Source organism: Amblyraja radiata, chromosome 21 (genome assembly GCF_010909765.2).
Source record: "Amblyraja radiata isolate CabotCenter1 chromosome 21, sAmbRad1.1.pri, whole genome shotgun sequence".
Classification (NCBI taxonomy): domain Eukaryota; kingdom Metazoa; phylum Chordata; class Chondrichthyes; order Rajiformes; family Rajidae; genus Amblyraja; species Amblyraja radiata.
Window position 1 is genome coordinate 27,853,129 of NC_045976.1, and position 24,570 is coordinate 27,877,698.

Genomic DNA, 24,570 nt, shown 5'->3' on the forward strand with positions numbered 1-24,570 from the left:
CAATAAAACCAAACTGTACTGTGCAACCATGATTAAAACCTTCAAGCTTTCAACATTTCCCAGCTTAAATGTAGATGAGGATATTTTTTTTTTAAATGTGAAAGGGCACCATACAATGTGGAATATCAGGACTATAAATGATGCAAGAGTTTGCAAATACTTAGTGATGTGGCAGCGATCCTTATAAACTGGCTTTAAAGGGGCACTAGTACTTCATCGGGTTGGAGAACACATAATGAACACTTTTATTTTGAATTCTGGAATATGATAATTTTGCACTCAATTCCTTTCTCCCCCTGGGAGAGAAACAAAGAAACAAAGAAAATCTGGATTTGTCTGCACTGTTTCACAAACTTCATCACATCTACATTAGGTGAAATAAAATAATGTTGGTGTAAAACAATCAAAGGTTAGTACAATTGATGCTTAAGTATATTTAAAAAAAACAAAGTACACTGAACCTTTATTAAGTGGTTCAGAATTTAGTTTGAAATCACACTACATAATTATAATAAAAATGTATTTACTCTACTGTGTTGACACAAATATCAGTATTCAAATTTCAGCTAGTTTGACATAAGCTCTATGGATAAGCTTGAATTTGGGACCAATTTTGGCTCAGCTTACAAAAAAGTATATGCCAAAGTCAACTCTGCTTCTATCTGTACTACTTTTTTAAATATAAAAAAGTATTTTTTTAAAACTTTTCCCCCCACCCTATTTAATCGGCAGTGCACCCACCCCCTAAGTGCTGTTATAGTTCACAGTAATGGACAGGCACTGAGGAATGTTACAAAGCAACGTGAACTTTTCTGTCCTACCATGTAACAGTCTTAAGAACAGTAACAAGCTTGCCTCACAGAGCTTACATAAGCAAGAAGATATTTTTGTACGTCACACCATTGTTTAAAGATACATTAAAAAAAAATAAAAGCTCCAAAGAATATACACATATCAGTAAGAAAAGTTGTGTTGCTAGTCATGCAAGTGTGTATTCACGGACAGTAGCTGTTCATCTCCACAGTCAATTTTGGTATTTGAACACATTCGATCTTTCGATTCAGCTACATACTGTGATTCAGTGCTTCCAGACTCCACTTTAATTTCTGACAGCTCTGTAATATTAAGTTCTATCTTAATTTCTTCATGCTTTGTATTTTGAGCAGTAACATCATCACCCTGCTTTTTGTCCTCAGTCTCCATTTTGATAACTGGGCACTTGGTGTCTGCTGGTAATTCTGAGCCTTCAGAAGCAGAATCTTGAGCAAGTGGCTCTCCATCTAGATGATATTGTTTCAACCGTACATGCCAAGCTAAGCTGCATACTGCAGAGACAGTCTTGAATTGGTGTACAACATTCCGGGGAATGAAATACACATCATTGTCATAAAGTTGAATTCGAGCATACCGAATACCCTCTCTTCTTATCTGGTTGAGTTTTGCATCATCTACCCATTGAACACACTAGAAATAAGAAAACGAGGGCCAGGAATTATAATGAGAAAACAGGTCCAACAATTAAAATTGTACACAGGAAATATATCACTACAATATTTTCTGGCATACAAAAGCAGAGGTAAGTCAATCTTTCTCAACCTCAACCCACTTAAAAAATAATTAAAGAATTCTTAATTTTGGTACATTTTCCCTGAATTTCATTTGCTCTCGATTGGCCCACTAGTTGAAGTACATCTCACAATGATAAATTACTTTCTGGAAACAGTAGTTGCTGTATTGCGATCAGAAAATATAATCCAATAAATATCCAAGTAAAAAATGAAGTTCAAAACTAACTAAAAGATGTAACCCAATGTTTTTCCTCCTCAGATGCACTGCTCCAGCCCTGTAGCTTTTTAACCCGCCATCCATTTAAATGCAATTTTCAAGAGGGTCTGATTATTTTTTTAATAAAAGGAAAAAAAAAAATCGGGTTTGGCAGGATATTTCCTTCCCCGAGACAGAAGAACTGAATATTGTCTCAATGGCCCAAGAGCTTCCCACCCTAAATGGTTCTACACTTTGCAGCCACAACAGTGGGGAACAGCAAAGACACAATCTGCTACAACAAACAAACGATAACCATTTTGATTAAATTTTAAATGTCTCCAAAATGGAATGTAAATATTATTTATAAATGTATTTTGATTATCTAACTTGAATTACCTGAGACAATGGTGGCTCATGCAGATCTAACTGCAACCTTTGCACTACCTCTAAGAAGTCTTCTGCATGAAAACAAATCACATCTTTGGTTATACGAGGTTGATCAGACCTGAAAAAAAAAAGAAATAGGTTTCAGTGAGCCAAAAATAATCACTAATGCAATTGTTCATTTTGAAAGATGCCAAGTAGTTGAATGTCAGTTGGTACCTGTACTCTCCATTTGCTGAGTATGTAATATTACCGGTAGCAACGTGGAAGATCTCACATGTGAAATAATGGCCAGACATTTATCAAATCAAATAAATGACTGAGACTTAACACTGCTGAAGATTAATGCCCCTCCCAATATACCCTTCAAAAATCACCCCAAAAAAAATACATTCAGCAGGCATTTGCACCCACCAACCATTTAATTCACATATTTTTGGTTATCCTAAACTCTTCGAACCTGTTAGACTTACATCTAAGTGTCTAGATTTATATTTCAAATGGGTTTGGAGTCTCTTTGCTGATCTCATATTTTGCAAACTGCAGAAAGGTGCTTTAAAATACAGTTAAGTGAGCTCACAGCACGGACGTGTGGTCAGGGGAGGCAGAGCCTCACCTGTCATACTCCCAATGAAAATAGCTGATAAGAAAAGTAAAGAAAAATAATAATAAAAAAAATAAATATAAAGATTTTTCCACTGATCTGTTATAAATGTCATTTCTATACGAATCTAATCATTTTTTAGTCAAAATTGCCAAATTTGGGCAGCTCCGCTGCAAATACAGGGAGAGATGATAGGCGAGGCAGTGACGAGCTGAGCCTCCCCTCTGATTGCGCAACCCCTCAGAAACTGGATGGAACGCGGGCAATAAGCCTGTGCCTGTTACTATCTCTCTGTATGTCACCAGTGATATAAACCAGAGTCAACAGAGGTATAAACCCCTTCATTACATGTTCTCGCCTTCCATAGTCCAGGCAGCTTATTTCACGTATAAATATTACATTTAGGCTTGCTGGTCTCATCATAAAACTGCAATGAAAAAGCACCAGGGGAGGCAGCGATCACATCTGCCTCACTGAGGGGGCGCGTCTTGAGCCCAGTGGAGGGAGAGCGAGCATCAATTATGTAGGCTCAGCCCACATAATTGATGCTACCTCACTCTCCCTCCACACTAACTAGCTTCAGCAGCGGTGGTGCAGTACTGGATTCCACCGCGGGCGGCACTGACTGGTAGGTTGATTCGTTGTAGCGGCAGATTCGGAGGCTCTGGACCGCTGAGAGCTCCCAATTGGGCCCCGCGCTGGAGTAATGTACTCTCAGCCCGTGTAGATCTACCCTGGGTGGAGGGGGGAGAGAGGGGTCGAGAGAGAGTAGAGGGGTGAAGGGGGAAGCAAGGGATAGACGGGGAAGGGGGTGTGAGGGGGGAATTGGAAGGGGTGGTGGGTCGTTGCCTCACGGTCCCGGGGCAATGCTCCCGCCCCTCCAGTCGCCGTGCTTCACGCACACAGCCCCAGCTCCACCCCTCTCTCTCCCCGGGGAGATGCAGGTATCAATACAGGGAGGGCCGGGCCACTGATACTAGCCAGTGCCTCCCCAGCCATTGACCTCACCGCACGTCACTGGCTCATAGATATTCTCTACACTAAACATTTGCATAAGTCTGACAATGAAACCTTTAGTTATTCCTTTCACAGGACATGCCCAATTTATAGTGCTGCAAATTTTCAAACATTTAACTAGTTTAACGTAAATATGTTATTCATGGAGTTCGAACAATGTAGAAAAACTCCAAGGTATGAATGCAACATGATATTTGTTCATCTAACTTTCTATATTCTAAAAGTATTATTTAAAAAAACTCAATACTAGACCATTAAGTTAAATATTCTAAAAACTTCAACAAGGATGCACAAAGGAAGAGAGTAGCAAATATAATCATCTGTCCCTTAAAAATTCAGACTGGGGCATTAATAAAGTAGAACAGGGAAACAGAAAACATGTTAAATAGCACGTGTATTTTCACAATGAAAACCGTTAAAGCCACAAGGAAAAAGTGGGTAACCAAAAGAGACAACATTTATGCCTCACATAGCCACAACATAATAAACATAATTTAATATTCTTACTCCACAAATCCATAATTATCTTTTACTGCTTTGATACCCAGTCTAAGTGGTTCCTCATTTAGAAGAATTGCCTTTATGAAACAAGCAAAACCAACCTCGCACCATTTCCTTATTCAGCAGAATACATCACTATAGTGACACAGCTATCCCAACTCCAACGATCCAGGTTCAATCATGACTTCCAGTGATGTCAGCGTGACCAAGTGGATATGCCCTTTGATGCCCTAAGTTCCTACCACGTCTTAAAGATGTGTGTGGTGATAGGTTAATTGACCAATGTAAATAGCTCCCAGTATATAATGAATTCCAGAGTCGACAGGAATATGGGGACATACAGCTATTGGAAAAAAAAGTGGGTGAATGGGATTTGGTGTGACTTGGCATACAACTGTTTAACCAAATCAAATCTCAACAGAATATTTTATTGGGACTTACAGAAATTGCCATTGTGCTGTTCATAGAAGTTAATTCTGCTGCTGTTCAGCTCCAGTGACCAGAGTTCACTACTGACCTCTGCCACTGTCTCCACTGGATTTGGAAGTTCTGTCCGCCACCACATGGGTTGTCCCAAAACTCAAATTTCCTCAAACACCCACGGTCAAACTTGCAGGTTAACAGCCAAATGGAAATTGTCCTTAGTGTAGGTGTGTGATAGAATGTGTGGGGAGGGAGAGAGGGAGGAAAGAGTTATAAATATTAGATTACAGGAAGATAATTGGGGCAAGAAAATAGAAGGAATAGGTTTCAGGTTGATTATTAGCAGAATGGAATGATAGGAATGCTCTGTGTGCCAACACAGAATACACGGCTGAACAGCCTCCATCTGTGTTGTAAAGAAATATGAGGAATACAGAGTGGTGAAACAATACAAATAATGTATGCATAAGTTCTGCTCAATTTACCATTAGAATGAAGAGTATGAAATTGAATTTTAAGCTTGAAAAATTCTGCCATTTATTGCATCTCTTCTATCCATAGTACAAATTAGTTTGGGATGTTGAATCCAATACGCAAGCTCGGTATTCCGACTGCGCATGCCCAGGTCATAGGTCACTGGAGATAATTATTCTTGGCAGCTAAGCTGCTACATGTATACAGACCTGCGTTTCATCCGTAATCAGGATCGAACCCGGGTCTCTGGCGCTGCAAGCGAGGTTGAATTGCTACTGGACTGGCCCCATCCCCTCCCGAGTGTCCCATCCCTATCCGGGGGAGGCCGGAGATGTCCGGGGTGACCCTGGACTGACGGGACACCAGCCCGGAGCAGTGGCACCCCCATGCTTACAGCCAGCGCTGAGAAGAAGCGCAAACTCCAGCTCAACTCTGTCTGGCCCGCCGGGTTAACCGACAGCCCTGGACTGACGGGACACCGGCCCGGAGCAGTGGCGGCCCCAGGCTTACAGCCAGCGCGGAGAAGTAGCGCTAACTCCAGCTCAACTCTGCTCCAACTCCCGAGGAACCCGTTCCCCAACGGACCAGGGACTGTCAGCTGCACCTCTCGCCTTATCCCATGGCCGTCCGTTAACCCCCTCGGTGCCGGCGAAAGCCGAGCACCAATCATCAACGGGGATACACAGAAAATGCTGCAGTAACTCAGCAGGTCAGGCAACATCTCTGGAGAAGGGTCTCGACCCGAAACGTCACCTATTCCTTTTCTCCAAAGATGCCCCCTCTCCCGCTACCTGGCACCCCCGTTCCTCAGATTAAATATATTTTACACATAAATGAATAAGGATAAGAATTTTTACACAGTTTATACAGCCAGCGCTTCGCTCGCTTTTTCTTTATCATGAATGACCTTTGACAAATCCCATGATTCCTTGCAGTTTTTGGAATACCAAACTCGCTTATTGAAATGCCTGCTTCTCAGCATAGATCAGATTTCAAACATGGGTCACAGATATCACTTTTCAAGTTCAAGTTACATTTATTGTCACATGCACCAATTGGTGCAGTGAGATCAGAGTTACCATACAGGCATAGGAACAAAAAGAACACGATACACGATTGAATTCAACATGAACATCCCCACACAGCGGAATCAACATTTCCCACTGTGAGGGAAGGCAATAAAGTTCAGTCATCTTCCTCATTGTTCACCCATGGTCAGGGCCTTCGAGCCCTTCACAGTCGCCGGTACGGCGGCCTGATGTTCAGGCCCTCTCGCCGGGATGATCGGAACTCTGACGTCGGAACGGAAGAACACTCTCAGCGGCTTGGAGTTTCCAAATCGGCCACTTCTTACCGGAGACCGCGGCTCCCGAAGTCCACAGGCCGAGCTGGGCGGAGCTCAAACACTGGCGACCCTCGGCAAAGGATCTCAGGATTCCGTGATGTTAAAGTCAGCGCCGACCGCGGCTAGAAGTTCCGCAAACCACAGCTCCACGATGTTAAACAACAGGCTCAACACTCTGGAGCTTCAACACGGCGATCCCCGGTAAAGCATCGCCCGCACCGCGATGGTGATTCAGTGCTCCGCCGGTGCTGAAGCTCTGGTCGGTCTCCGGCAGGAAAGGCCGCGCCAATCCAGATAGTAGGCCATGAGGGGGGGGGAATATGCGACTCGGAGAATAGACGCATCTTCGACCAGGAAGTGACTGAAACGCTTTCCCCCATTCCCCAAAAAGGGTGAAATGACAAACAGACTGCTGGCGAGGCTGCCGTGCGCCACCCGATGATCATGTTGATGTCTCCCATTTTATGGTCGACTACTCCCATTGAAGGCAACTACATTAAGGTATACTTTAAAAAATATATATTAAAAAACCTATCCTTTATGCAAGGATATTTGACAAAAAAAAAAGAACTTCTGTATACCTTTTCCTTCCAAAACAACAAAAACCAGAGAAAATATTATTCCTAATTGGTTTCCTAAAAATTAGTTTCCCAATTGCATTTAAGATAAAAAGGCCATTGACTAAATAGTGACAAGGTCACAAAACAATTAAGTGTTATAGTTTTCTGAAAGCATATAGTTAAAATGGAAGAGTTAATCTGTTTATTTATTGTGTATATATGGTCTATAGACACAACCTTTATCTTTAGTTTTGTATTATGTTTACATATTCTGTTGTGCTACAGCAAGTAAAAATGTCAATGTCCTATCGGGAACACATAACAATAAAACTCTCTTGACTCTTGAAATAAAATGAGAAAAATAACCATCCGAATGGCCAGCATGAAGTTTGTTCACATAATTTACTGATCAACTTTGATATACATGTAAAAAAATATTATACCTCCTAATCATAGTTTCAAAGTAAGTTAGTTTATTACCAATGTTTTTATCTATAACAATTAACATTTTCTCAAAGTTAATAATGTTTGACTATTAGATATAGATATAAAAGCCTCAGGTGTGTGTTGCCATCCAAGTAAAGACTGATAGACTTTTCTTCATACTTTATAATTAACAGCACATGGTGCAGCCAAATAATGTGGCCAACTCACATACCAATCTCCACACTGTACAGCTTTCAACACTCCAACAGCTGCTGTAGTCTGGCGCTCAAATCCTTGTCCAATATGATCCGCATGGGCTCGAGTCCTATCCTCAAAGAGCATTTCACGTGGTTCACTTGCACGAGGTAGATACTGTAAATTTTTTATTTCATTGGTGGTCCTATGGGGTGGATAAAAATATAAATGCAAAATCTGTCCAATTTTCAGATTTTAGATTTACCCAATCAGCAGGCTTAGTTATTTGCAAAGAAACTGCATATTACTAACACAAATGCAGGAAAAAAGAGAAATACATCAACAATTAATTGGGATGCTAATGAGTTAGAATTGGTGCTAAACTCAAATAACAGTACAAAACAAAAGAGGTAATTTGAACTGCCGACTGTACGTTTTCTAGCCCTGCCCCTTGTTCTACTGATAAATATATATTAATCTGTACTATTCCTACAGTCATTTTGCAATATTTGCCATAAATATAGCAATAACACATTGCTATATTTGAAAATATATTTTTACATAATCCTTACTTTGAAGACTTGCACATAAATCACTTGCAAGGGTTAGAAAAATAAATGATACTGGTACTGCTTTAAAAAAAATGGATTAGATTCTCTCGGTGGGCAAAATGTAATTTTTACATCATTAAGTACATGTGGCTACAATTTATGTAGAAACCCTGAAGTGTACGGAATGTGGTGCCTAATCGCTTAAGGGAAGATCAGAATTTTATTGCAATAGAAGCACACATCGACTGAATAACTAAACTAAGAGAAATAAGGAACTGCAAGAGCTGGCCTATAGAAAAACAGAAAAATGTTGGAATACTCTCAGCAGGTCAGGCAGCATCTCAAGTGGACGTGGATAGATGACATTGCGGGTCAACACGCTTCTTCAGAAACATACAAGCATACTTTGAAGAGATTTCACAGTGGGGCAGTAAAATGGAGACACAAGGAACTGCAGATGCCAGTTTACATAAATAGTACTGGAGTAACTGGATGATATGGATAGGCAACGTTTCAGGTCAGAACCCTTAAGACTGATTCACTTCAGACTTCTCAATTGAATGGTTAATCTTAGCAAAGCAACATTTGGGTAATTCTCCTTAAGAACATTACTTCAATAACACTAGCATATAACATGCAACATCACAAGAATATCAGTGCATCATGTGATCTCATGTGACTGCAAAGGCAAGATCAATAAGATCTTGAAATTAATTTTGATCTTATCTTGAAGCACTGTCTAAAATCAACAAAAACAAAGTCCACAACACAATCAATTGAGCAATTAGCACAGTTAAATTATTTAAATGCAGGGCTATAGGGATTCTGAGCTGTGTACAAAATCATTTTAACATTTTAATTAACTCAGCTGTGCTGTAGCATCCATCACTGGATTCACCAACTTCCATAAACAAGCAAAAAATATTTAGCAAAAACTGATGTAATACTGTTTGTGCACAATATTCAAAACCTCAGCTTTCAGGACTAGGACTCGCACTTATGGAACATCCTTCAGGAAATACACATGCAATACTCGGGTCTCAACCCGAAACGTTGCCTATTCCTTCGCTCCATAGATGCTGCCTCACCCGCTGAATTTCTCCAGCTTTTTGTCTACCTGCAATACTACAGGGTCTGTTATTGTTTAAAATTGTTTCTATCTATTTTGTAAATACCTGAATGAAGTAATGCATTCATCAAGGCAAAAATGTGTTTTTTTAAATACCAAAAAAAAGCATTATGGGGAACTATTTGCACGCTGTAACTGCCTTTGGCCTATATCGCTTAAGAACTCTGGTTAACACAAAGCTATTAAACTCAAATTTAAAATTAACACATTAACTAGCATCTATTGCTATTCATGGAAGAATACCAAGAGTATACTAGATTTTACACGTGGAGTGTTTCCCAACTTCACTCCTGAAAAGACTCGTTCTAAATTTTTAACCATGAACCCAAGTTCCAGATATCCCAGCCAGGTTCTACAAAGCCCATTACTGTCAATAGTTTTTTTTATGCAATACTTTTTAATCAAACCAAATTAACATTTAGCTTCCAGATAGTATTAACTCTGTTTGTGCAGGCATAATTTAACTCCTTGGGACCAGAGCAAGTCTCCAATGCATTCTTTCCAGATGGCTCTCCCATAACTGCTTGATTATAGCATAATCAGGCCTTTATAAGGCTGTAACTATTTAGTCCGTATTTACTTCCTTAGGCTCCTGAGAAGATTCGACATGTCCACAGATGCACTGCAGAGTGTATTTGGTTTAAGAAGGCAGCAGCACCTTGTCAAGGGTAACTAGAGACCAGCAACTAAATGCTGCCTTAGCCTGTGAAGGCCACATCCCTACAATAAAAGATATACAAAACATCTTCAATTCAAGTGGCAGGTTTGCAAGCTATAAGCCAGAGGTTCACTAACACTCAAAGCTATATAATCATCGACTTACAGCTCAGAAAAAAACCCTTTGCCCACCAGATTCGCATCCACTTTCAATCACCCATGTACATTGATCCAAGATCATTCTGTTTTTTATTCTCTCCATATTATAAACTCCTCCTATACTGCTCACCCATACCCAAGGGACAATTTACAGTGGCCAATCTACCAACCTGCACATCTGTGGGAAGAAACTGGAGCACCTCGAGGACTCTCAAGTGGTTACAGGAAAAACACAGAGAATCCATGGACAGCATACAAGGTCAGGTCTGACCCTTGACCTCTGGCACAGTACCTCGACAGCATTGCATAAAGGGGGAGGCCCTGCACTGGTCTGTGCCTCACCAATGAACTGGATCTGGTTTCACAGCATAACACCACGATGGAAGAAAAGCATTGACCAGACCATATGTGACTGGGCAACAGAAAATTCCCGCAATACATTAGTGAGAAATTATTTGAAAAGTAGCGACAGACAAGCAAAAACAGGTAATGAAAATAACCACTATTCAAATGGAATACGCAAATATGAGGAAACGATCAAAATTTGCTACAACTACTATGAAACTAACAGCACCCTTTGGCACTCACACATTTAAATACTGAAGTCCAGCAATTAGATTTCTGATGATAGTTCATTTACCCAAAATATTAACTCTGATTTTCTCTCTCCAGCAGAGCTTTTTGCAGATCTTATTCCCATGACAAGTAAGCAAGTAAAAGTGACTGCAAGTGACTTGTGGATGCTTATCACCTGGAATGCAAAATTACAGCCCTGGTTAACAAAATAAATTAAGACATTGAACTCACCGCCGTCGTTTAAAAGGTGATTTTGGCATGTCTGCTATAGGGATCACCTGCTCTCCTGGACGAACCCACATTATAGGACCATCATCACTTTCTTTACGGCACTTAAGTTTGAGACTAGAAAATGATCCCCATGGTAATGTTCGCTATTGACAGAAAAAAATATGCCATTATTTTACGGTAACTCTCTCTCTCTCCCTCTCTCTATGTATATATATATATATATATATATATATATTAGTTAGAATTACAAAAATTAACAAATAAAATGTGTATTAACTTCAGATACAAATGTAATTAGTTATCAAATACAAATGTAATTGACTATAGAGGGATAAATCTAAATGATCAAATCAACCACCTGAAATGGTTTAATTAGCCATTTTGTTCACATGCTATTTTTCTGTGCCATTCTTGTAAAGGACCGCTATAGAAGAATTCAGGCCAAAGGAAAAATATATACTTTGTACAAAAATGGTACTTCAAAACAAGGGCAATGATTTTTTTAATCAAAGTAATTGCTAGGAATGCATTATAATTTAAACTAATACCCGTTTAGGACATTTAAACTCAACCATTTGAGGCTTTTGCATTTTCTTTTAAAACCATGCTTGTAAAGGTTGAAACACCAGCACCAGACCACAGAAATAACCCATTAATCATCTCCTTCCAAGTAGGAGAACTGTTCTTTTTATGTGTGGACATTCCCTCGGTTACATAAGGATTTTAAGAACTGTCTGCAATCTGCAGTTTCAGCTAAATGGAAACACTTGTGGCTCAAATTGCAAATGTTGCACTGGTAGGTTAATTAGCTGCAGATTTGTAGATCTTAGTTAATTTTAAATCTTAGTTAGAATAATTTTTTACATATTTGTTCTACAGATTAAAATTATGCAAGACCATGGAAACTGCCAGATCTTTGAGCGCTAGATCAGTATTATTATAATTTTGGATATTATTGCATTGACAAACAATGCTCCTATAGTTTAATCCTGCCTTTAGAAATTAGATCCCATTATTACATTGTTCATAAATTAATATGTTAGACAGACATTGATTCAAATTTAAATATCCAAGCAGGTATTTCCAGTTATCGATGTTCCAATTGATTTTGCATTAATAGAAATATAACCAATTACAGAAATTAGTTGGACCACATTAGTGATATTTAAACAGGTTCGTAATAGATGTGGATTAGCTTTGTGTTATTTTTCATTTCCCATTGTTCAATAAAAACTGTTTTCAATTATTATGACTACTGATAGGAAAAATAATAACGATAGTATTCCCAAACATTATGTGCATGAATCGCAAAAAAATGCCAACTAGTTCAAGTAAGTGGTTGGGATGGGAAATTGTCTTTATTGTAAGAGGGTTTGGAATATGGCATTGTTGCAATTGTACATTTACACAAATGAGGCTACAGCTAGAGGACTGTAGATAGTTTTGGTCCTCTGATTTAAGAAAGCAAATACTGGCATTGGATGCAGTCCAATAAATTTATTTGGTTCCTTTCTGGGATAAGAGAATCAACATACCATAAATCGTTAAAGAAACAACATCTATATTTTTTGGAGAATAATAGAATGAAATCCAAATAGGGCTCAACAGGGTGGATGCCATTTGTTTCCATTAATGTTCCCATCAGAGGGGAAAACTCTCACCAGAGGACATAGTTACAAGTTTATTTAAAACTGAACTTTGCAGGAACTATCTCTTGCAGAAGAGGGTGAATTTCTAGCATTTGGTAGAATAGAGGATTGTAGAAGTTAGATTAAAGGGGGTCTTTAATGGAAGTCAATATATTTTGAAAAGATCAGGGAATTGAGGGTCATAGAGAAATAGTACAAAACAGACAAGGCCTTGGCATATCAGCAATGAAAACATTGAATAGCGGGGCAGACTTGAAGGGCCAAATAGCGTCCTCCTGCTCCTATTTTCAAATGTTCCACAGTTGATGATATTTGTACATAACAATAAATTAAAAAATACTTGCTTGTAAAAAAGGAGACTCTTCCAATCTGTCCAGAAACTCTGGAAAATAGTCCCCAACTTCTTCATCCACAGCTCCTACCAAACTGATCTGTCGCATTGGACCAGCCCTGTAAGTACCATGCGAATATGTACGCTTCACCTATTTCAGATTTAAAAAATGTTAATGTTAATCAAATGTGCAATCATGCCATGTCATCAGATATGACATTGCGTACAACCAAAAAATATATAGAAATGAAATACATTTTTTCAATCATGTGAACTGCAGCAAAAATTAGAGCTTTTCTATTTGATATTCACATTATGACCAGATGCAGTTTTTCTGTTACTATTGAAAGCATATCCCAACTATTATAAAATAACACTCATTTATAAAACAACAACAAAATAACACTACGTTGGATACTCTGCCATATATCTTAGAAGAGATAAAGGGGCATCATTTGATTTGGCAGCATCCAATTTATTTGCTCTTAATTGGATTTTAGATGACAAAGTTTTAAAACAGAACTGTGGCAAGTTATTGAACAGATATTCTGATAATGACACAATAGAAGCCAGTGAGGTTCGAATAAATAGTATGCAACTGAACATCTTTATGACCAAATTGAAGAATTGGAAAATTAATAGCCCAAGGACTAAGAAATATTTTGTTACAATGGTTGAATTCAATGTTAAATCAGGTACAGAGTAAAATAGGGGTAGCGAAAGAACAATGGACAGAAGTGGAGTTCATCTTGATGAAAAACACTTAGCTTTCATGAATTTCGCCAAAAATCTTTATCGTCTTCTGGGCAACACCAATTTTCTTATGTTTATAAACTGTCGAATAGATTACAAAGACTAGTGGACACTGCCAGGTCCATCATGGGTTCCGACCTTCCCACCAACGAAAGGATCTATAAGAGGCGCTGCCTCAAAAAGGCAGCCAGTATCATCAAGGACCCACATCACCCTGGACACGTTCTCATTTCACTCCTGCCATCGGGAAGAAGGTATGGGAATTGAAAATCCCATGACATCCAGGTTCGGGAACAGCTTCTTCCCAACAACCATCAGGCTATAAAACACTACAGGGCCATTCTTTGGAAAGTGAAGCAAAATTTCACACACGTGACCAGATGTCATCACACAAAGTAATACATTAAAAATTATTGTAAAATATTAATCTTATTCTTTGCTATTCTCCTACCTACAGAACTATAATGCATGTCTGCTAAAGATATGAGCATTCTAGCTTTTTAAAATTCAGAGTTCGTAAGATAAAACTGAGTCCTGAAAAAAATGCGTCTGTGTGAGGTCACACAAGTGACCAGTCATATTTGATCTCGGACCCTAAACATTGTCAGCATAACATAAAAATTTCACTTGATAAATTTTGAAAAAAATGAATCATATATACAGTACAAAACAATATAGCTGTAATGCTTTCAGAATTAGAAGAGATGTATTCCACAATTTTTCACATTTTTGGTCACACACATGACTAAGAATGGGCCTACAAACTCCAACTAAACTTCATCTTGGTTGCACCAGTGACTTTGGGCTTTGTTTTGTTTTGCACTATATTGGATTTTTTAATAATGATTTTTTTTGTGTGTTTATTCTGTTATCTATTGAGTACTGTGTTGACAAATCTATTCTGCTGCTGTATTAAATAATTTAATTGTTCTGTTTTGCTACATCCAAAATTAAACACTTGACTGGCAATGAGCACAAAGTAGTTTAGCGCTTCAATCTTTAGGTCGTCCAATATCTTACTTCAGTCTTAATTTATAAATTATAAAGATTATAAATATAACAAACTACTGCATCAGGATAGGACTAAACGTTTAAAAGCACAACTTTAGGAAGAAGTTACATGATATATTTTGGTGGCATAATTTATGAATTAGAATTGCCCAAAAGAAATAATCTTCAGATCTCTCAAATAAGCATAATCTTTTAGTTGACTTCAGGAAGATGGGTGGACTGTAGTGGAAATGGTAGAAAGCTTCAAGTTCTTAGGTGTAAATATCAATTAGACCTGGTCCAACCACATTGATGATACAGCCAAGAAAGCATACACCTTTACTTCCCAATGATTCTTCACAATTTCTACAGATGCACCATAGAAAGCAATCTTTTAGGATGCATCACAGCTCTTAATAACAACTGGTAAGCCGATGACCACATGAAACTGCACAGCCCAGTCCATTATGCATATCAGCCACCTGCCCATACCTCTCAACTCCATCTTCACTCTCCATAATCATTTTAAACTAATAGAACTATGGTCACAGATCCCAAGTGCTCCTCCAATGACATCTCAGTGACTTGCTGTGCCACATTTCCCAAGAGTAGATCAAGTCCAAGCCAAATATTAAAAATTAACAAATTTAAATGTTATGCTATAAAATATTGTCTGAAAACAACCCGAAATGTGATCATGGCTGATCATCCCCAATCAGTACCCCTTTCCTGCCTTCTCCCCATTATCCCCTGACTCCGCTATTTTTAAGAGCCCTATCTAGCTCTCTCTTGAAAGCATCCAGAGAACCTGCCTCCACCGCCCTCCGAGGCAGAGAATTCCACAGACTCACCACTCTGTGAGAAAAAGTGTTTCCTCATCTCCGTTCTAAATGGCTTACTCATTATTCTTAAACTGTGGCCCCTGGTTCTGGACTCCCCCAACATCGGGAACATGTTTCCTGTCTCTAGCGTGTCCAAGCCCTTAACAATCTTATATGTTTCAATGAGATTCCCTCTCATCCTTCTAAACTCCAGAGTGTACAAGCCCAGCTGCTCCATTCTCTCAGCATATGACAGTCCCGCCATCACATATTTATATTTTCTGGTCTGAGGTTGTAAAAAATAACCGAGATTTAATATATTATTGAAAACTCACACTGGCAATAAAGATTAATGTTTGCAGGATTTTTCTTCAACCAATAATAATTCATAAATACATGAAGGTCTTTTTAATACAATTCTTCTCAGCTGATTACTTTGGATAACTCTGAAAAACAATACTGCCTGGGAAAGGAACATGTAATCAATGAAACATAGTAATCCAGTCACTCCATTAACTGCATCCGTGTCTTCTGTCCAAATTTTCATTAGGTTTGTACCATTGCAATAGCAAGTGTATATAGCTTCACAATTATTTCTTACTGCATATTCATGCTAATTGGAGAGCAAGTAAATTTTATTTATATAGAACGTTTAAATCAACTTGCGTTGAAACCAAAGTGCTTTACATAGAAGAAATAATTAGGTTTCCGTACATCCATAGAAAAATTACAAAAAAAGAAAAATGACACAACACATAATAGAATTTAACATGAACGTCCCCCCCACAGTAGAATCAAAAATTTCCACTGTGGGGAAAGGCACTAGAAAGTTCAGTCCTCTTCCTCTGTGATCACCCAAGGTCGGGGCCTATTTGTGGCCTCCGCAGCCTGTCCGATGTTTTCAGGCCCTCTTGCCGGATGATGAAGCTCCGGCGTCGGGAGAAACACTACTCAGCGACTTCGAGTTTCTGGAACGGCCGCTCGCTCCCTGGAGACCGTGGCTCCTGATATCCACAGGCCGCACTGGTCGGAGCTCTGACTCTGGCGATCTCAGCGAGAGATCCCAGGCTCCGCGGTGTTTTAAATCCAGCTCCGCCCACGCTCCGCAGACCGCAGCTCCTCGATGTTGGAGTTGGTGGTCAGCATTCCGGAGCTTACCGCACGGCGACCCGGTAAGGCATCGCCCGCTCCGTGACGGTGTTTCAGTGCTGCGCCGCCGCCGAAGCTGGGGTTCTGGCCGGTCCTGACAGAAGACGCCACTCCAGTCCCGATGGTAAGCCGCGAGGAAGGGCCAAAGAAACAGCTCGGAGGGAAGCCGCATCTCCGACCAGGTAGGGACTAGGAAATAAAGTTTCCCCCTTCCCCTCCCCCCACCACATAAAAGAAGACGTCCAACAAACATATTTTTTAACAGGACAAAAAATAAAAATAAAAAAGTGTGAAAGGGCGGACTGCAGGCAGAGGGGAGGAGATTTATATAATTTTCATTTAATTCATTAGAATCCCTCTCGCTCTTACTTGCACCAGATTAAAGTAGGAAAAGAAGATTTACTCCTTTCTTTCACGTGACTTTTCATACAATAAATGAATCAGCATCAGTTACTTTCTTTGAGAACCACACATTGGCTTATACATTTTTTAAATTCAACTTTTGATAAGCTAATCAAGGTATGATAGGGAATGTGCGACATTTATAGATAGGCTGCATCATATGAAGATTTTTTAATGCAATAAATAGTTGGACAATTCTGTAAAACAGTTTACGCCGGAGTCATCCAATGTCAGCTATTCTGTGATTAAATACATCTGTGATAGTTCTGCTAACAATGCTGTATTTAAGCTCTCTTTAGCGCCTGCTCTGTCAGAAATTGATCAAACAAGCAAAAACGAGTTAAGCTGCATGCAAAAATTGGCAGTTATTCATTTGAATAGCGGCCATTTAAAAAATCTAGCACCTGCCTTAATGTAGGGGACAAATGAGATTGCCAAGTTTTTCTTCCTTTTCTAATTATTTTTGAGAGGTTCGCATAGATGAAACCCAAACCCAAGAATTACTACCGACAACTACATTATTACAGCCACAATGTTGTAGCACTACATTGACATTCTACACAAAAATATCAAATAATTTAAAACCTTCATATTTTCAACGTCATCTCTTTCATCCGAGCCATTTTTTAATTTATCTCTACATGACTTCAGTAATCCCTAAACCTACCACATTCTTATTTTACATGTACAAAACTCAATCTTTAGATATCCTTTTCCCCCCAACTTAACCTACATGCTCAGAAAATAGTTGTACACGTACTAAATTCAACACATCAGTAGGGATTGCAAGCAACTGCATTCATCAATGCAAGGAGACCAGTCATTGAGGAAGTAAACAATGTTACCGACATTGTATTATGAGAATTGCACTAACATTCCAGTTTATTGCTGCTAAGCAACAGGATTTTTCTGTCATCAGTCTGCAGCAATACCTACAGATCTGTGGCTTTAATTCCGAATAACATTAAAAGATCCAATAAACAGCTATCAGACTATTTGATAATCCAGAAGGTTGGACATCTGGCTCACTAGTGCTGTTCCTGTGCTCCCTTGAAGTTCACAGGGTGCTGTTTCCCATGTTTACCTGAGGCTTTATGAAGGTTTCCCCACACTAACTTACTGAGTTCACAGGAATATCTCGAATCTTGAATCTAGTGTTTAGTTGTCATATAAACCAAGAACTGAACAATGCATAACACGCACATTAATGCAACAAACAGCTATACAAGAATACAATAAATTATCAGTACACTAGGAAAAATGACTACAATACTGCAAGCAGAAGTATAGAGTGCAACCTTATACAAAGCCCATAGTTGTTCTGTGCTGAGGTAGGATTGTGCATGGTGGTTCTAGTTGTTCTTGAACCCAAGGCTTCTTCCTGTATTATCTTCTTGATGAGAGGAGAGCGTGGGCAGAAAATTGAATTGAACATGTGCTTTGTCACATGTAACGTCACAAGTCACAGTGAAATTATTTGCTTGCATATCTTACCTTTTGTTCTTCCACCCTTCTCCCCCCCACCCCGGTCCTCCATTGTTCCTTCCCTCGGCAATGGCTTCCTCACTCCACCTGTCTGTCCTCGTCCATCGTTCGGCGACCCCTCCACTAACTCTGCCGGGTCCTCTCTGGACGCCTCAGTGGTGCCAACCCAGGCTCCAGCCGTGGGCTCCGTCGACCCAGGCACCGATGGTCGCGGGCTTCGTCAACCTGCGAGGCTCCACCGACTGGCGAGGTTCCGGGCCGCGAGGCTCCGGCCTCGGCTTCTCCGCGGCACCTCCGGAAGGCATGGTGCGGGTCTTTGATTTTATCTGCCTTTTTGAGGCAGCATTTTCAGTAGATCCCTTCAATGGTGGGGAGGTCAATACCGGTTATGGACCCGACAATATTCAAACTTTCTGCAGCCTCTTTTGGCCTTGAACATTTGATTTATTGAACCTGGCCATGATGAAACTACTCTGCTCTATAAAGTACACCTATAGACGTTTGAGGGACTATTTTGCAACATACCAAATGTTCTTAATCTTCTAAACACAGTAGAGGCATTGATGAACTTTCTTTGCAATTGCATTAATGTACTAGGCTCTTGACAGATCTTCAGAGATGACATTCAGAGGTGAATGTAAGCGGTTTACACTCCCCACCACAGTCCCGTCGGTGGATCCTCAACTTTCCCTTCCTGTTGGTAGCGGGATAATTGTTCTGACACAATCAGACCATCAATTGCCCTCCTGCACCCTCATCATCACCCTTCATTTGTCCAACCATAGTATTATTGTGAACTTGAAAGATGGCAAGTGAGCAGTGTCTGGCTGCACAATATTGGGTAGAGAAAGTGTTGAACCGGGGACTGGGCACTCAGACTTGAGATGCCCATGCTGATGATCAGTGAGGATGTACCAATTGGTACTGATGGAGATTCAATTGCATAGAGATGAATCGAGACCCAGTTCAGAGTTTGATGATAAGTTTAGAGCGGAACATGGTATTGAACGTCAGGCTGCAGGAGAGGAATAACAGTCTGACTTGTTTTCTTGTTATTCACCATGTCCAGTGCTGAGTGGAGAACCAGCAAGATTGCACCTTATGTTAATCTGTTGTTGCAATAGGTGAATCTTAGTGGGTCCAGATCCTTATTAAGTAAGTTGATATGGATCATAATCAACTTGTCGAAGCACTTCATCACTATGGAAGTTTGTGCATTGGAGGTGAATTGAAAGTGTTTTGAAGTATTGATAGGAATAACAGCCAAGAATTTGGAAATTCCCTGGTGCTGAATTAATGGATTTTATGCATTTCATGTCCTGCCATCTGCTTGCTCCATTATTTAAACGTTGCATAAGTCAACCGATCAGAAACAAACATAATGTGTTCCATTCACCCAGCCTATCACTCAAAGTACCCACATTCCCTCCTGTAACATATTATTGTGCTGAAAGTGAAATACTCAAGATTATCATCTTCTTGTCCAAATTGAATTTAATCAATGAAGATGCTGGATAAACGATAATAAGCATACTAAATTTTACAAGCACAACTGAGTAGTCAGTAGATGGCATCACTATGACAAACAACATTTGTTAATCATCTTCCAAAATAACACAATGTTGTTGATATGGTTAAAAACTGCTCATCCTAAAAACATGTTGAATTCATCTCCATCAAAAAAGCCGTTACCACAAGAGCTTCAAAATCAATTAGTGAAAATAGACTAATAAACTAGATTAAATTACAAGTTATGCAAACACCTTTTACTTCGAGGTTAAACTCTTGCAACAGCCCATTAATAGTGCCTTCGCGTGCTAAAATTCCCAAAGCTGGAAGATACAATAGCTTTTAAAATGTGCATTTTTACATCTTATAAACATAATTCACAACTTAAAATATGCATTTTCCAACATATCACTTGCGTTAACTATTAGTTAGATTTTCCAATATTGTTGAATTATTTCAGATCAATACATTAACTTGTAAAACAGTATACATTGTACAGTTTTTTTTTGGACAGTCAATGGATTTATGAAGGTGAAATCATGCTTGACTAATCTTCTGGAATTTTTTGAGGATGTAACAAGTAGAATAGATAAGGGGGAGCCAGCAGATGGGGTGTATCTGGATTTTCAAAAAGCCTTTGACAAGATCCCACACAAGAGATTAGTTTGCAAAATTAAAGCACATGGTATTGGGGGTAGGGTATTGACATGGATAGATAACTGGTTGGCAGACAGGAAGCAAAGAGCAGGAATTAATGGGTCCACTGTGAGGTTATTCATTTTGGTAGCAAGAACAAGATTACAGATTATAGATAATAGAGAATAGGTGCAGGAGTAGGCCATTCGGCCCTTTGAGCCAGCACCGCCATACAATGTGATCATGGCTGATCATCCACAATCAGTACCACGTTCCTGCCTTCTCCCCATATCCCCTGACTCCGCTATCTCTAAGAGCCCCATCAAACTCTCTCTTGAAAGTATCCAGAGAACCGGCCTCCACCACCCTCTGAGGCAGAGAATTCCACAGACTCACAACACTTTGTGTGAAAAAGTGTTTCCTCATCTCCGCTCTAAATGCCTTACCCCTTATTCTTAAATTGCGGCCCCTGGTTCTGGACTTCCCCCAACATCGGGAACATGTTTCCTGCCTCTAGAGTGTCCAACCTATTAATAATCTTATATGTTTCAATGAGATTCCCTCCCATCCTTCTAAATTCCAGAGAATACAAGCCCAGCCGCTCCATTCTCTCAGCATACGACAGTCCCGCCATTCCCGGGAATTAACCTTGTCAACCTACGCTGCACTCCCTCAATAGCGAGAATGTCCTTCCTCAAATTAGGGGACCAAAACTGCACACAATACTCCAGGTGTGGTCTCACTAGAGCTCTGTACAACTGAAGGACCTCTTTGCTCCTATATTCAACTCTTCTTATGAAGGCCAACATGCCATTCGCTTTCTTCACTACCTGCTGTACCTGCATGCTTACTTTCATTGACTAATAAACAAGGACCCCCAGATCCCGTTGTACTTCCCCATTTCCCAAACATGACACCATTTAGATAATAATCTGCTTTCCTGTTATTGCTACCAGTGGATAACCTCACATTTATCCACATTAAACTGCACCTGCCATGCATCTGTCCACTCACCCAACCTGTCCAAGTCACCCTGCATTCTCATCGCACCCTCCTCACAGTTCACACTGCCAACCAGCTTTGTGTCATCTGCAAATTTGCTAATGTTACTTTGAATCCCTTCAGCTAAATCATTGATGTATATTGTAAATAGCTGCGGTCCCAGCACCGAGCCTTGCGTTACCCCACTAGTCACCGCCTGCCATTCTGAAAGGGACCCATTAATCACTGCTCTTTGTTTCCTGTCTGCCAACCAATTTTCTATCCATGTCAGCACTCTACCCCCAATGCTATATGCCCTAATTTTGCCCACTAATCTCCTATGTGGGACCTTATCAAATGCTTTCTGAAAGTCCAGGTACATTACATCCACTGGCCATTTTCCTAGTTACATCCTCAAAAAATTCCAGAAGATTAGTCAAGCATGATTTCCCCTTCGTAAATCCATGCTGACTTGGACCGATCCTGTTACTGCTATCCAAATGATTCAAGATTCAAGAGAGTTTATTGTCATGTGTCCCTGATAGGACAATGAAATTCTTGCTTGCTTCAGCACAACAGAACATAGTAGGCATTGACAAATGTGCCGGTATTTCATCTTTCATGATTGACCAGCATCTTCCCCACCACCGATGTCAGGCTAACTGGTCTATAATTCCCTGTTATCTCTCTCCCGCCTTTCTTAAAAAGTGGGATAACATTAGCTACCCACCAATCCACATTATTATCTGAATGGTGTCAGATTAGGAAAAGGGGAGGTGCAACGAGATCTGGGTGTCCTTGTACATCAGTCATTGAAAGTAAGCATGCGGGTACAGCAGGCAGTGAAGAAAGCAAATGGCATGTTGGCCTTCATAGCGAGAGGATTTGAGTATAGGAGCAAGGAGGTCATACTGCAGTTATACAGGGTCCTGGTGAGACCACACCTGGAATATAGTGTGCAGTTTTAGTCTTCTAATTTGAGGAAGGACATTATTGCTATTGAAGGAGCGCAGTGTAGGTTCACAAGGTTAATTCCCAGGATGGTGGGTCTGACATATGTTGAAAGAATGGGTCGACTGGGCTTATAATCATTGAAATTTAGGATGAGAGGGGATTTTATATATAAGTTTATGAATAAGAGGTAGGCCACTTAGGACTGGGGTGAGGAAAAACTTTTTCACCCAGAGTTGTGAATCTGTGGAATTCTCTGCCACAGAAGGCAGTGGAAGCCAATTCACAGGATGTTTTCAAGAGAGAGTTAAGGGGCTGCCCCACTTGGGCGATCTAATCTGCGAGTTTAGAAGAGTGTCTTCGACCTTCAAACTCGCAGCATGGTCGACACGTGGTCCTGTGATATCACTGGAACTCTCCTTCATGCTCGAGGGAAGTTCCCGACTACTCATGGCCTCAGCTAGGTCGTGGAAAATGTATCAGCATGTTGAAAATTTTTCTGCGAGTAAAATTTGGTCAGCATGGTTCTTTTTGACGCATAGTGCAGTGGAGTGGGGTCGCTTTTTAGTTACAGGCAGTCGAGGGCAGCCGTAGGCAATCTCCTTCGCTGACCGGGCATTTTGATTGGCTCATTGGAGTTTTCAAGACCAAGGAAAACTTACCGGTAGGTTAAATGCCCGATAAACTTTATTATACTTCTTAAAAGGTTCTCCACTTCTTCTCCCCCCCTTCTCGCGCTCTGTAAAGGACTTACCTTACACAGTGGCAGCCGTGTACCTTCCTCTTCATCGCGCAGACAGCGCTCCCCCGCTTTCGCGGTGTGTATGTGTGTGTGTGTGTGTGTGTGTGTGTGTGTGTGTGTGTGTGTGTGTGTGTGTGTGTGAGAGTGTGAGAGTGTGAGAGTGCGGGGGTTGGGGTGGGTGTGCGCATGCCCTCGAGCTTGAAGGTCAAAGACACTCTTCTTAACTCGCGGATTAGGTCACCCTAGTGGGACAGCCCCTTTAGATATAGCTCTGAGGGCTAACAGAATCAAGGGACACGAGGAGAAAGCAGGAATGGGGTACTGATTTTGGATGATCAGCCATGATTATATTGAATGGCGGTGCTGGCTCAAAGGGCCGAATTGCCTACTCCTGCACCTATTTTCTATGTTTCTCAGACTTCTAAGAAAAACTAGCACCCTGCAGGGCAGAACCATGATGCACTACTCAATTTCTGATCAAAAATAGCAACGTTTTTTTTTGTTTGCCTCTTGGAAATATCTGCATAGGCTGTGTGGAAATATCTGCATTGCCTTTGTATCCAATAAACCACAACACAATGTTTTAAATACAACATTAATTATCAGATTTAAATTGTTACATAATTAAAAGTTTATGATATTAATCAAAATAAACACTTCCAGTGAAACTTAAAAGCAGTGATTATTTTCGAAACCATAAGTCCCAGCTGTACAAATTAAGGTGGTTCTCTATTAGAGCAGCATAAATCAGGGACCAATTTGACAAGTGGTCCAGATATGATCACCACATTTACTGACATTGACTGGTTCCTCATTGTGTACTTTATCAAAATTTGTGGTGATTCCTAAGTAGATAGGTAGACAGATGTGGGGACAGTGGATAGGGAGAATATTTCATATTTATAATCATCACTATTATAATAATATTCCCAGGGTGTTATAATAAGCTATGCACAAACTTAGATTACAACTCCCAGACATGTGTCACTGGAGTTGTAGCTACTTTTTTCCAGCCGAGGACTATCTAACTGAAATAAAAATAGAAAACCCAGAAACATTCAGCAGATCAAGTACTATGTAAGAACAGAGTTAACTTTCAGATCTGACTTTTTGTCAAAAATGGGGGGAAAGAGAAAACAAGTTAGCTTTCAGTTCCAGAAAAGACGAGGGAA

The 24,570-nt window shown here is 40.1% G+C and overlaps 1 protein-coding gene across 1 annotated transcript in view; it reads right to left on the reverse strand.

Annotated features, from left to right (window-relative positions):
* Positions 1–221: 221 nt before the first annotated feature.
* Positions 222–24,570, reverse strand: part of rsbn1l (round spermatid basic protein 1 like) — a 45,215-nt gene continuing 20,866 nt past the window's right edge. Inside the window, exons 3-7 of the mRNA XM_033039850.1 lie at positions 12,993–13,130; positions 11,000–11,142; positions 7,734–7,901; positions 2,164–2,272; positions 222–1,464 (exon numbers count right to left, since the gene is read on the reverse strand). Coding sequence (XP_032895741.1) covers positions 976–1,464; positions 2,164–2,272; positions 7,734–7,901; positions 11,000–11,142; positions 12,993–13,130 — 1,047 coding nt within the window. The 3' untranslated portion in view covers positions 222–975. The remainder of the gene's footprint in view (positions 1,465–2,163; positions 2,273–7,733; positions 7,902–10,999; positions 11,143–12,992; positions 13,131–24,570) is intronic.